Source organism: Orcinus orca, chromosome 1, assembly GCF_937001465.1.
Source record: "Orcinus orca chromosome 1, mOrcOrc1.1, whole genome shotgun sequence".
Classification (NCBI taxonomy): Eukaryota; Metazoa; Chordata; class Mammalia; order Artiodactyla; family Delphinidae; genus Orcinus; species Orcinus orca.
In genome coordinates this window covers 155,231,838-155,247,158 of record NC_064559.1, presented here as the reverse complement: position 1 = coordinate 155,247,158, position 15,321 = coordinate 155,231,838, and the positions used below count along the sequence as shown (strand labels likewise).

Sequence of the window (15,321 nt, the reverse complement as noted above, 5' to 3'; positions counted from 1 at the left end):
AATGCCAAGCCTTAATGACTTCAGTAGTGAAATCTCCAACATTTAAAGAAGAAATAATACCAATCTTAAACATTCAGAGATTAGAAAAGGAAGGAAGGAAGGAAGGAAGGGATTGTCCCAGCTCATTTTATACAGCTAACTTAACCCTGATATCGAAATCACTTAAGATATTACAGAAAATTATAGGAAAAATACAAGTTTATTAATGAAAATATATGCAAAAATATTAAGCAAAATTTTAGCAAATAAAATCCAATGATATGTCAAAAACAATAACAAATTATTAATAACTGAATTTGTTCCAGGAATTCACGGCTATAAAAATAGGCAAAAATTCACTTTAAAGTTATGCACTTTATTGTATATGTATATTATATTTCAGCAAATCTTTTTAAAGTCACTAGGCAAAAGATACTATCATAGCATTTTTCTTCCAAATTTCTAAAGAACAGATAATGTTTTCACTTTATGAAGCTATATTAATCTTCATTGACAAACATAGAGATCAGTTTTACTTATGAACACAGATTAAAAATTTTAAAGAAAATATTAACAAATTTAGTCCTTCTGAGTATTGAAAAACTATTACACTAAAAACTAATAAATCCATGATCAAATAGATTTATTCTGAGAAAACAGAGAAATTTCAACATAAGTAGAGCTAGCAATATAATTCTTCACTTTAACAAAGGAGAAAAAATATTATATATTGAAGTTAAATAGATATTGGATAAAATTTAGAAGCCATTTATAACAAAATAAGTTCATAAGCAATAGGTAATAAAACTCTTTAGATAATCAACAATATTATTTATATTCATACATATATGCATCTATAATATAAAGACTATTATTTATTCATTATTTTATTTATTTATATTTTGAATAGCAAATGTTATATTGAGTACTGGAATGCACAAACCATTTTTCTGTTAAAATTAGGAAGATGAAAGAGATATCTACCATCATCATCATCATTAAGAATTCTTGCTGCAGTCACTTTCCCAGTGAGACCTTCCCTAGTTATTCTGTCTGAAATTCAATCCTCACCCCCACTCCAAGCCTTCCTGCTCCCTTTTCATAGTTTCTCCTTAGCGTCCATCATTATCTAATATTTCTCTTGCTTATGTCTGCCTTCCATAAGAATATACACTTAGTCTGTTTTATTCATGGTTGTATCCTTAGCACCCACAACAACACCTGCACATTACCCTCTCAATATGTAATTTCAGAGTAATGAGTCATGTAATAAGACAAGAATATGAAGCAATCAGTTTAAATATTGAAAGAGACAAAATTACCTTTTTATTAGTAGATGATAATATTGTACACCTAGAAAACCCAAGATAGACTTGGATAGATAGCCATTAAATTTAATAAAATAACTGGAGGAGGTGGCTGGAGATGAGTATACAAAAAATCAAGATTTTTCTTTGTATCACAGCATGCATTTAGAAATGAACATGGGGGAAATGTCTCATTCACAGGGGCAAATAAAAATGGTAAATAAAAGGGTAATATACAATGGAATATTACCCAGCCATAAAAAGAAATGAAATTGAGTTATTTGTAGTGAGATGGATGGACCTAGAATCTGTCATACAGAGTGAAGTAAGTCAGAAAGAGAAAAAAAAAATACCATATGCTAACACATATATATGGAATCTAAAAAAAAAAAAAAAGGTTCTGAAGAACCTAGGGGAAGGACAGGAATAAAGATGCAGACATAGAGAATGGACTTGAGGACACAGGGAGGGGGAAGGGTAAGCTCGGATGAAGTGAGAGAGTGGCATGGACATATATACACTACCAAATGTAAAATAGATAGCTAGTGGGAAGCAGCCGCATAGCACAGGGAGATCAGCTCGGTGCTTTGTGACCACCTAGAGGGGTGGGATAGGGAGGGTGGGAGGGAGACGCAAGAGGGAGGAGGTATGGGGATATATGTATATGTATAGCTGATTCACTTTGTTATAAAGCAGAAACTAACACACCATTATAAAGCAATTGTACTCCAATAAAGATGTTTAAGAAAAAAATGAAAAAAAAAGGTAACAAAATTAGAAGGTAGTATAAAAAGACACAGACCTATATAGTTAAAATTATAAAAAGTTATTAAAAGAAATAAAATACTGTATTATTATAGTAATATATTTTAGATAAGAATTCTTAATATTATAGAATATAAATGTTTTCTACATGAGTATAAATGTAAAGCAATTCAAATTATAATTCCAATAAAATTTTTTTGGAAACTGGATTATAAAATCCACATAGAAGGATGTATGTCTCATAATATCCATGAAAAAATTTTAAACAATCTATAGTGATGGACAACTTTTCTTAAGAGATACTAAAATTTACCATAAAGTTACTGCAATCGAAATAGTATGGTGCTAACTGAGGATAAATAGAGCAAAGAGCAGAATAAAGGGCCTACAATAGCTCCAAACATGTGAAACAGCATATGACTAAAATGGCATGAAATTTCCATGGGAAAAGGCTGTTCCATGATGCAGGCAAAATGTTCTGTTCATTTGGAAGAAAATAAAAATTAAACACCTCATACTATACAAAAATAAATATAAGATGGATTAAATTTAAATGCAAAGGTTACAAAATTAAATTATTAGAATATAATTTAGTAGACTTTTTCACAACCTTACTCACAATAAGGGTGGTCTGCCTAAGCAAAAAAGGAAATCCAGAAACTGTAAAGGAAAGACAGACATTGTATGCAATGACATTGTATGCAAAAGACATCCTAAATGAAATCAAGGCATACCAAAGATTTGGGGGGAAATATTTTACTAAGAAGGCAGTCAGAAAGTTAATATCCTTAATATTAAAAAGTCTTGAAAATTGATAAGAAAACTATTATAAATAAATAGAAATCGAAAAATGGGCAAAGAATATGAACAGACAAATTTACAGAAGAGGAAATTAAAATGTCCAATAAATACTAAAGGCAATCATAGTTGTAATAATGCAAATGCAACAAAATTATATTCAATGTTTCGTCTATAAAAATTGCAAATTTTTGCAAGTGTAATAACATCATGCACTGGGGAGAATGTAGAGAAAGAGTCACTCATAAATTTCTAGTGAAAATATGAATTAATACAAACTTTTTAAATGGTATTCTCTTGGTATGTGTTTAAAATTATAATACCTATACTGGGATGTTATTGAAATATTTCCAAGATGTATTAAACAAAGCAATGAGTATGTGTAATTTCTTTTTGTGTAAAATGGTTTGATAGATTGATTCAGTACATATTGTATTAGGGTGGGTTAACAACTGTAAAAAATAGAATCAAACATAAAAATGTCAAAGGTTATTGCTTGCTAAATTGAGGCAGAGGGAGGGAGACTTGATGGACTAGTCACATTTAATTAGCTAGAACTCAGTCATATGACCACATGAAACTGCAAAAGAGACTGAGAAATGTAGTCTATCTGTGCCTAAGAGGAAGAGGAGAAGTTTTAGTGGACAGCTAAAAGTCTCTGTTATAGATATAGATAGATATAGATATAGACAGACAATGATAGGTAGATAGATAAGATAGGTAGGTAGATAGATAATGATATAGGGCAAGCTATCTATATCTACTATAGTTACTAAATCTGTAACTATACCACATATATTCAGTATAGACATAATTTTTTGTTTCTGGTAGAAATTACAAGAAACTCTGAATAAGGGTTATATTACTTCAGAATCAAATGGAAGAGAGTGAGACTTTTGTTGTATTTTATACTTCCCTGGACTGTTTACGTTTCCTAACCGTATACATATATTATCTGTTTTTCCCCAAAAAAGGAACTACAGGATTTAAGTAAAAAGACTAGGTCTTGGGCTTCCCTGGTGGCGCAGTAGTTGAGAGTCCGCCTGCCGAGTCAGGGGACACGGATTCGTGCCCCGGTCTGGGAAGATCCCACATGCCGCGGAGCGGCTGGGCCCATGAGTCATGGCCGCTGAGCCTGCGCGTCCGGAGCCTGCGCATCCGGAGCCTGTGCTCCGCAACGGGAGAGGCCACAGCAGTGAGAGGCCAGCGTATCGCAAAAAAAAAAAAGACGAAGTCCCATCTTTCTTCTTTGTTTCTCTATGTACTTAAATTGAATAGATACATTTATAATAACCAATAAATATGTAACAAATAAAAAATAACTATTAAAAGTACACTGAAAAAAATACACATATTTTTCCCCCTAGCAACTTGGCAAGCTATCCCATTGAAATGAAAGTGTCAGTACATACGGATATATAAACAAGTCTGTTTATTGCATCTTTGTCATGACAAATACAGCAACCTAAACATCTCTTGATGGAACCTCAAAAATTTGTGGCAAATATATAAGATATAAGAGCAATTCTCACACTTTTTGGTTTCATAATCCTTTCACACTCTTAAAAAGTATTAAGAATGTCAAAGAGCTTTCGTTTATGTGGGTTCAATTTATCAATATTTATCATATTAGAATTTTACTGAGAAATTTAAATGTTTAACTCATTTGAAAATAAAAATAAACTCATCACACATTAACACCAATAACATATTTTATTTAAAAATCTATATTTTCACAAGACAACATTTAGTGAGAAAAGTGGCACTATTTTATATTTTTGCAAGTCTCTAATGACTGTCTTTATAAAATACAGCTTCTATCAGCTCCTACATTTTTAATCTGCTGCTGTGTGTTATGTTGGCTAATGTACATGAAGAAAATTCAGCCAAACATAAACATTTAGTTGCAAAAGGGGAGAGTATTTTAATAGCATTTTCAGATCATTTTTATCAATATATTCTCTTTTGATATTATACCAAAACTCAACAAGTGACTGTTTATTAAAGGTTACTTGCAATGTAAAACCTGAAATGATACCAATGAATTTTTTGTAGTTAGATTAAAATCTTTATTTTGCACTTTGAGCAGATTTCTTAACCATTCATGATTTTTTGGTATCATGCATTGATCATTTGGAAAATATTGGGTCATTGAGTTATAGCAGATCTCCCAAATGTTGACACATGTCATATAATATCAAAAAATCAAATATCACCACTGATGCTCAGGGTGGTGGGTAAAAGTTTTCCAAAATTGCTTGTAAGCTTGAACTTTATCATCAGCAACCAATACTGTCAGTCGTTTTCCTTGAAGCCTACTTTGTTCATTTTCAAATCTTATTTCATTTCATTGCTAATACCCAAATCTGAATAAACACAGTTTTTCAGTCTTTATTTTTTCTTAAAAAATGGTACTTCTTGGAAAAAGCAGCTACTTTTAAGTTCAAACTCAATCACAGAAGTGCTTTTCCTTGAGGAAACCATCATACTTCAGTCTGCAGCAAACATGCTTCACGTAGTCTTCCCATTTCACCCCTCAGAATATTGAAAGGACATGTACTCAAGGGTTGAGATTTAATATCATTAATTTCTACTGCTTCTTCAAAAGACATTCTTCAGTGAAACTGATTTAAACAAACAGGGAGTGTCTTGCGGTAAAGAGTAATTGACAACCAGTGCAGTTTGATGTGACTGCCTTGATTCATGCTAAGTAGCCTACGTTTGGATCAGTGATACCACCTCCTCAGCTGTGTGACTTAGTAAACGTTTACTTAATTCTAGGGAGACTCAGTTTTTTATCTGCAAAGAACAATGCTTTGGCACAATTTACGTGCACAATGTGTAGACGATGAATTTCAAATACAGGCTGGAGTATTAATAGGCAGCTCCTCAGATGAACAGAGTCTAACTATGTTAAAACCTACTGGGGAGTTGGCTGACAGAGTTAGAAATAAGAGCATAGTTTTGTGATATCTTACTTTATCTTTTCATCTGTGAAGACATCCAATTGTGGCACAATGACTTGGCTATCTGCATTTTAGTTTCTCAACATCCAGGATGAGAATAGAATGTCCTTTCATCTCAGCAGTAGGAAGGCAAAACCAAGGCAGCCCAGACTATGAAAGGAGCTAAGATTCCCAAACGTTTTCTGGATTTGGGCTGTTTATGGGCCCTCTTTGATACATATATGCACCCAACTATTCTCAAGTATAATGTTGAAGAGATGCATATTAGGAAACATTAATTGAGCACTCTAAGAACTCTTGAGAAAAGCACTTTTTTTCGATTCTTACACTTGACTGTGAATCGATGTTTAAATTTTCAGTAATAATATACAGCAACACAAAAGTTAAGAGTGGATTATTTCTAGACGATGAGGTAATAGTAGTTTTTTATTTTTTAAGGTTTTTTTTACCATCAACATTTTTGGTTTACTGTTTTAAAGTTCTTTAAAATTGTTTTAAAAACAGAAAAATCACAGTAAGCTTGCTTTATGGAATTTTTATTGTAATTTTGCACAGCATTTAAAATTTCAAAGGATTAGTTAAAATTTGGAAAGAACAGTGCATTCACCTTGGCAATGGGAGAAACTAGACCTCGTTGTGGTTTTAGCCAACCATCTACAACATTTAGGAAAGGATTGCCTACCCAAAAGACATTAGTTTAATGACACAATATGAGTATTGTTCTGGGAAGTAAAACACTGTGATTAAACGTGTGCTAAAACTCTGCCACCCTTGGGGATTTGTTTGTCTTAACAAAGAGCGCTCAAGTCAGACATGGACAGACTTCGGTGCAGCACAACTTTTGCAAGTCTTGTCTTGACATCACCGAATACTTCTTTGACCTCTGAAGCCCTTCCGTGGGCAGCTGTTCACCCTGAAGACTTTCTTCCCCCGAGGAATCCGTCTTTGGAAGGTTTTGCACTGGGTTTTCCTCGGAAATCTCCTGTTCATTAGGCAGCTGGAAGCGGTTTCCTCTCTCAGCTATATGGAAGGGAAAAAACAATACTTCCTTAGAGAGCTCTGACAAAGGCAGCAACCAAGTTCTACTCTGGGGGAAATGCATTGGATTTCTGGAAGGAAATTGAATCTTGCAGTTGATTTTTTTTTTTAACGTTGGTCTGGGGTTTCAGAGAGATTAGATATTTTAGGGAGAACTCAGTCATATCCACCCTCCTCATTTACAGAAGAGGAAACGTGGGTGCAGAGAGGAGGAGTGACAGAACCAGTGTCACTTGGCCAGTTAGCAGCCAAGTCAGGGCTTGACTTCCGTTGCCGTGGCTACCTCTGCCACGGCAGAGTGTATTAGTTACATGCTATCAACGAAAACAATCAAACAAAAAATAATCCTGTGTATGCTCTGCAAAGCTGATCAGTAAGGAAGGAAGTGGAGATTTAAACCTCTATGTCTGAAAATTAAAAGTGGGCCCAACTGTTTTTATCAGTGTTGTTCCCGAGGTCCATGTATAAGCCTGTCTCACTTTAACTTCGTTCAAACTTACTTATCAGCACCTTAGCACACTGGCAAGCACCAGAAAAAATTTAGATGAATGAATGCTGATTGGTAAACCAGTAATGCATCAAATAAATAATGTATATGGGAAAATATCTGAAAACCTGTGAAAGGTTAAATAAACAGTATTATGAAGTCAGTGGTGTCGAAAGAGATAGCCTTATACAGACATACACTCCATTGCCCCACATATTTTAAAGATATTCAAAATGTATTTTTTCTATTGCATTCTGATTTGCCAGAGATTGATAAAATATGGTCAATCTGGTAAATTATGTTTACTCCCTTGAGATTAAAAATGCTTATTGTTTATTAACATCTAGTAACTATGAACCTCGCATTATTAAAGTAAGAATGGTAAGTTCATAATTTTTCAAGACATTAGTCCACCAAAATACAAAAACTCTGGGTCATTTTCCAAAATCTTTTTGTTTACCAGTCATTTTAAACCAAATTGAAACCTGTGAAGTTTTCATATCATATGTGTGGTTGCAACATTTATTCTGTAAACATGTTTTTCTTTTTTACTTTTATTATAAAACACAATTATTAAAATAGAATCTTAAATACATGATACGTCACACTTTAATATAGGATTAGCAGGAGAAAAATGCCAATTTCTGAGTTACTTGAATTGGAAAATGAAGAAATGTAGTGAAGTCACCCCCCTCTCTGTTTCTGAAACACATTAGGTTCACTCCCACCCTTAAAATTCTAAAATTCTGACAGTTCCTACTGCTAGAATTCCCATCCCACTCCCCATAACTCCCAAACCCTACACACCCTTAGGGCCTCTGTCAAATACCACCGCCTCCACGGTAGTGTCATTTATTACAACACACTACCACCATCTTTTCCCCACCTGAGACACAGTATAGAATAAACAGGAGACCTCAGCTCTGAAGCCAGAAAGACCTGGTTTGCTTCCCAACCACCCTGCTTACTAGCTGGGTGAACAAATTTGTCCTCAGTAAAATGGTAAATGGTGGTAATATTACTTACTTCAAAGGATCCTTATTGGAAGACTGAATGAAATGTTGCCCATGAAACTGCCTGGCATGTAATAAGTGCTCAATAAAAGTTAGATTCCTTCCTTCCATTCTTATTTAGCACCTGCCTGAATGCCAACTTATTATATTCTATAATTATCTGCATGTGAAAATCTTGCTGCTCCAACATGACCCTTGAAATCACATGCTTCTCTCTACCCACCCTCCCAGCACCTGCCATAGATGCTAAGCTCGTCGAAGTAGTTGTGCAATCAAATCATTTCAAGCTGGGGACTAAAGAAAACAAGGTCCTTATTTTTTGAAAGGAAGCTCACCTCCTTCCCAAGCCAAAATGTTTATTTTGATAATTAATCCCCCAGATTGATATAGAAGTGGCTTAGCAGTAACTAGAGAAACAGTTATTAAAACAAGTCTTAAAAAAATAATAATAAGTGAGGGAGTCATATGCATTCATGTTACCTTGCTGACCTTGTGGGTTCGACTCCAGGTGCTTTCTCCACCAGGAGCTGGCACAGATGTAAATGACAGTTCGTATGTACTCGAGCCCGCAGAGCTTCCTGGATTCTTCACTCTTCACTTCTGAGATGGCAAGCAGGAGAGAGAAGAGAAACAAAGTAAAAATGAAACCCCTCATTTTGCTGGGAATTTAATGAGAGTCTGATATAGTGAATATTGTCAAATCAAGTTTTGAAGTTGCCCTCACACTCTTGGCCAATTTATACGAAATTTCCTGACGTTTTATTGGTCAATACGTCATTTTAACAATATTTGCTAAGCACATAGGTGACACCATGAAGTTTTAAAAATGAGCTTTTACGATTATTGCTAGTTATTCAGTCCCTTCTGAACATCATCACTTACTATTAGCCGCATACGTGAGACAATTAACAGGATGCTGTCTTGGAAGACACTGTGGAAAACACATGGACTTTGAGAGTAGACAAGTATGAGATTCAGTGTCAGCCCTACCCCTTACTGAGTGACACAGGACAAGTTTTAAACATTTTAAGCTTCGATAATCATATCTATAGAATGGGAAAAACTATCTCATAAGGGATTTGTAAGTATTGAAAGCACCATCTATTTCAAAGCATTGAGAATGCACACTTAAGAATGCAGGTTCTCTTTGGGAGATTGGGATTGACATATATACACCTATATGCATAAAACAGATAACTAATAAGAACATGCTGTATAAAAAATACATAAATAAAATTAAATTTTTTAGAAAAAGAATGCAGGTTCTCATGTTTTAGGCTCGAATCCTGGTTTCCCACTTATCAGCTCTAGAATCTTTATCAAGATATTTAACATTCCCAAGCATCCTTCACTGTAAAATTGTGCTGATAGTAACTACTTCCTAGAGCTAATGAGATAATGTGCATCTTGCTTGGCAAAATAAACAGTCAATAATTATTGATTGCCTTCTTCCCTTACCATCCGGACAAAGTAGAAAGATAACTTTCCTTTAGTATTCAGGAGAATTTCTCTGACTAGAATCTTCCTTGTTATCCTTCACACTATGACTTTGGTATGCCTTTATCAACACACGTTTTTATAATAGAAAACTGAATTCATAATCTCAAATAGCTAAATAATGAAATTTCTCTTACAGTAAACCTTCTGAAAGCACTAGCTCTTGCAAAGCTTTTACCTAAACTGAAAATTCTAGAGTTTGAGATCTTAAAGAATTATTGTGTCGCTTTTTAGCAAACTGGACAAATAATTTTTTAGTTGATTTTGTTGAATCTTTGTGATATCTGGTTGAAAAAAATCACTTGAGCCTGTGGATCAATGTCATTTCACCCCTAATATTTGTGACATCACTGTTCTTCTGTAGGGAAGCTAGAAAACAGAACAAAATAATCTATGCTGTCATTGGACACATCTCTGACTCTGAAAAACAGACATATTATTTCAAAGAATTGATGCTTTCTTTATCTCTCTGGCTTCAGATAATGGATTAAGGGGTACAAGGTTTGAGGCAGGGAAAACAGAGAAAGGCTTTTGCAATAACTTAGATGAGATATGATGGTGGCCTAAACTAAGGTCATGGTAGAGAGGATGGGACAAATGGGTATTCAAACAATAGAAGGGCTTGGTACTGATTGGGCATCAGGGGCAATGGAGAGAGCAGCCAAAAGTGGTATTTAGGTTTCTGCCTTGCACAGCTGGGAGGTAGGGCGCCCATTTGCTAAGAAAGACACCAAAGGCTCAGGAATGGTTTTTGACATCAGACAGAGCTACCTTATCTTTTGATGGGTCAAAACTGCAGGTGAATCTGTGTCATTTATCAGCTCCAGAGGGACATCTGCATGACCAAGTCTAACATACTCACAACATCAGCAATTATTCAGCCATTTATTCCCAACTTCTTCCCTTCTTTGGAGACTTATATTGCCCACCTTGATAATGCCAGCTTTAACATAGCACTGCAGTAAAGCTGTCATCAGTGACTATGGGCCAGGTCAGGCTTCTGCAAAACCCAAGAGAGAAGCATTCAGACAAGGAATGACCCTACCCAGAGGTTAGATACACTCTGTTATCTCTGAACTCTGCCATCACCCTTACTTGATCTCCCAAGGCTCAAAATAGTCCCTTCTTCAGCCAGCTCTTAGGCCTCATCAGGACTCTTGTTAATTTGGGACGCAGGCGAGAGATCTGCGCAAGATCTGAGCTCAGCCTGTGACCAAATGGAGGCAAGCTAATCACCCATGTCAGTTATCCAGATGAAAAACCTATTGCCAGTAATGAAAGCCCCAGCTGCAGAGCTTCAAATTTAGGGGCTTCGTTTTCCCCATTTGTGAATTGAGAGAGTTGGATTGAATTACTTGAGAACTCTTTAAAAAAGAAAGAAAGAAAGAAAGAAAGAAACTCTTTTGAACTTGAAATTCTAAGTCTTGCTATAATTGGCTAATTCTGTTACTCCCCCCTCAAAAACTTTCAGTGGTTCGGCATTACCTGGAGAATAAAATCCAAACAGCCTGGTATTTAAGGCTCTCCACTCACATGCCCAAATATTACTCTTTCCACACACTTCAAGGTCCAACCAGCAAGGATAACTAAAATGAAAATTAATCTTTCTATCTCTTGACCAACAACAGTTTGTTGCTTATACCTCTAACTGGAGCCCTAATCCTCTATGTTCGGAGGTTAATGCAACTTTTTCTCCTCATTTTGTCTGTAACTCAGGTTACTACCTGGATATCTTCTCTGAGGTTTAGTTTCCTCCTTTGTGAGGAGACAATAATCTGCATTTTATGTTGTCATGAAGATGGAATGAGTTAACACAAGTAAAACACAATATATGATGCTTATTATATACTCAATAAATTAACAATGTCATATGCAATAGATTAGAAAATGTAATTTTGGGTCACTACTCGCTACTATGAATGTCTTTTTTTTTTTTTTTTTTTTTTTTTTTTTGCGGTACATGGGCCTCTCACTGTTGTGGCCTCTCCCGTTGCGGAGCACAGGCTCCGGACATGCAGGCTCAGTGGCCATGGCTCACGGGCCCAGCCGCTCTGCGGCATGTGGGATGTTCCCGGACCGGGGCACGAACCTGTGTCCCCTGCATCGGCAGGCAGACTCTCAACCACTCGCCACCAGGGAAGCCCTATTTTTATTACTTTTTTTAACACAGAGTTAGTACTGCTCATCCTTGGCTAATACTCATACTAACTGCTTCTGGAGGGTGTTTTCATCAATGGCACCACCATTCACTCAGCTATTCTTGTGGGTCATTCACAGCTCCTCATGCTCACTCACTCTTCACTGACTGAATCCTCCTGTACACACACATCCATTAAATCACCAAGTCTCATCAGTTCTACCTTCTATTGATAAATTTCCCTGTATTCTACCCACTGCTCTCTATCACCTCTGCCATGATCACAACTTTCATTTAGATTACTGCAATGGCCTCTCGCTTGGCCCTATATCTTTCATCAATCCATTCTCCACACTGCTGCCAGAATGATCTTTCTAAAACATGTGATTATTACCCACTTTGAAGACTCTTCAATTGTTTCCTATTTTCCTCAAGAAAAAGCAAAATTCCCTTAACATGGCCTGTAAGACCTTTCGTGAGCTGGCCTCTATTTGCAAAGGTCTTAGATACCCTCAAACTTTAAATGGTCCACCTATACCAAACACCTCAGAGTTTTTTGAAAGGTTCATGTTCTCTCTCTCTCTCTAGGCCTTTACACATACTGTTGTCTTCACCTAAAGCTCCTTTTCCTCCCCTCTTTAAAACCAGTTAATTTCTATTCTACAATTATCTGTAGAACCAATATTGAAATACCATTTATCTAGATAATTTTGCATAGTTTTATGGATAAAATTTTCTTACCATTCATTTTAGTGATTTTTAAAATGCCCTATCATTAAGAATTAAATGAGCAGCTGAAAATGTTTTTATTAACAATCTCATAAACAGTAATATTTAAAGTTTCATTTTGTATGGACAGAGAAGCTATTTTCTTTTTATGCATTTGTTGTTATTTGGGGCTTTTAGAAATTGTTAAAACAATAAATAATCAAACTATGTGTAATTTAGAAAATTCACTAAAACTATTATCAGTAAGTTGTGATGTAAGATCCCTAAAGTGTCCCGGGATCCTTTGTTCTTCCTGGTATAATGGCATCATATCTTTTAAAAGCTGGCTTATCCAAAGAAATCACAGACATGGTGAGAGTACATTTTTTTATGAGTTGCTCTGGATGCTACATAAATGTTTCATCAGTTTTTAAAAAAGCAGTGCTCATTTTAGAAGATTCATAACCATGTTTTTAGGTGTTCCGACTTAATGGGCATGTTCTGCTATTTAACCCAGGAATTAGTTTCATGTAAACTGTTAGCCTTTTAGTTTTATCACCAACTAGGTATGCCAACCTAAGCAAATGAAGGCTAATAGCCTAGTAAGTGTTCTACGGTTCTGAAGGCCTGAACAAACAAGACACGAAGCCCAGATGTTGTATAAAGGAACAAATGAGGTCATAAGCACAGTCTATATCTCCTGAAGGAGGAGTAGGGCCTTGGCAAGGACACAGCCAGCTGCTAAGGGCAAAGAGGTTCTCAGATCAAGAAGTGGGGATGTGGTCTGGGATAATCAAAATGAGAACTGCTATTTTTGAGCAACTACTTCATACCAGGCATCTTGCTAAGTGCTTTCCGCTGGAGGAAAATTGTGCCCCAAATTGTCAGTGAGAATACAATCTCACAAAGCATCAGTAATACTCACCTAAAGAAAGCGATCATAGATTTGTTCTTAGCTTTTGTCTTGAGGGGGAAAATGGATTTTATCCTGTTGTAGAACCAAAAAGAGCTATGACCTGTGTTTAGCAACTTTCAAGGCTCATTTTATGCTTTATATGTTTTCCACCATTAAAATGTTTTTACCCTCTGTGATGTTAAGACATTTTGTTAGGATGTTGAGGAAATCATATGTAAAATATTAGATCATGTTATAGTATGGGACAAGCATGGAGCCAACATCACTTACATTAATTTGACAATTCATTTACTCAACAAATATTTGTGGTAATAACTACTCTGTGGAGGTGCTGTTCTAGGTGTTGAACATACAGTAGTGAGCAAAACACATAGCCCCTGCCCTCAAGGAGCTTACAGTCTAGGGCTGGAGGCAGACACTATGAAAATGACCACAGAAATATTTAGCACAGCAGGTATGAATGTCAACTCAGAAACCTAGGTATCCAAGAAATAGATTTTCTATAATTCAATTTCTAACTCCAAGTCTTCATTCCAGTCAGCTGGCAGAAATAAACCACACATACAAAAAGTTAATGTCCGTATCTCTCAGAGTTGGTTTTCTTCCATTTCCCAGGATATAATTCTAGTATCTTACTCTGTGCCAAGGCCCTTCCATCACCAAAGCGCTGCTTCTTGCTGGATCATTAACCATCCTCAGTTGCCTGGCTTTTTCAGTTCCTGTGCTTCTTTGCACATTGCTCATTCCATGGAGAATGGTTTTTTGAGGTTGACTATGGTCCCTCCTAGGTCTTACTACTTCCTGAACAATGCTTTTCAGAAGTAGGACATGGGTCCCCTCTGCTCTGTGGATCCACGGGCCTCTCTCTTTTCTTCATTTCCCCTTCCTCTCCAGCCCTGCAGAAACTTCACATTTCCCTTCATGTTCAAGATGCTTGGAGCAAATTTAGCCTGGCTGGGTGAGGTCCTGTAGGAGGGAGCTCAGAAGGGGCTCTTCTGAGAAGATGAGATATGAACTGAGATCTGAAGGGTGAGTGAAGAGCTAACACACTGAAGGGGAGTGAGGAGAGAGGAGGAGAGTACTCCCAGCAGAAGGGGTCCATATGGCAATGTCTAATAGCAGAGGAAAAAAGCTGAGTAAAACTAAGTTACTAGCATTATGATTTAGGGGTAAAACCTTAATTATAGAAGAATATGTACTCATGTTTTGGTGTATGAGACCTCAGCAAACTATATAGGCATGAACCATTGACAACACAATAGTGGATAATGTATAAGAACTGTTCAAAACCTTGGGTTTGAGTTCAAGTCCGACCAGTCACCAGCTCTATGATCTTTGGCAAAATATATCACCTCTTTAAGCCTTAATTATATCATCTGGAAAGTAGAGATTATGATAATAATACAACTGCTTGCCCTACCTGTCTCATAGGATCAATGTAAGGGTATAATGCGACAGTGGACTTGAAGATGTTTTGCAAACTGCAGAGAACTTTAACAGGTACACTGTTACTAACACGTTGATAACAATTATTCACAGTACAATTCAACATTTTTAGAGAGACTCCTATTGAGACAAAGCAGCAAATACTAAATGTTCTACTTCTCATTTATTATTGTATGTAACCACACAGAGGTGAAATAAATGAACACACTAAATACGATGTACAACTATATACTAGAGAATACAATCTTCCTCCCCTACAGAAGT

The 15,321-nt window shown here is 36.0% G+C and overlaps 1 protein-coding gene across 1 annotated transcript; it reads right to left on the bottom strand.

Moving 5' to 3' along the window:
• Positions 1–6,418: 6,418 nt before the first annotated feature.
• Positions 6,419–12,715, bottom strand: INSL5 (insulin like 5). Its single transcript, XM_004280769.4, has 2 exons — positions 8,834–12,715; positions 6,419–6,835 (listed from the first exon to the last, which is right to left on the bottom strand). Exons 1-2 carry the CDS (start codon positions 9,006–9,008, stop codon positions 6,618–6,620), a joined length of 393 nt encoding a protein of 130 aa, XP_004280817.2. The 5' UTR covers positions 9,009–12,715; the 3' UTR covers positions 6,419–6,617.
• Between the last annotated feature and the right edge of the window lie 2,606 nt (positions 12,716–15,321).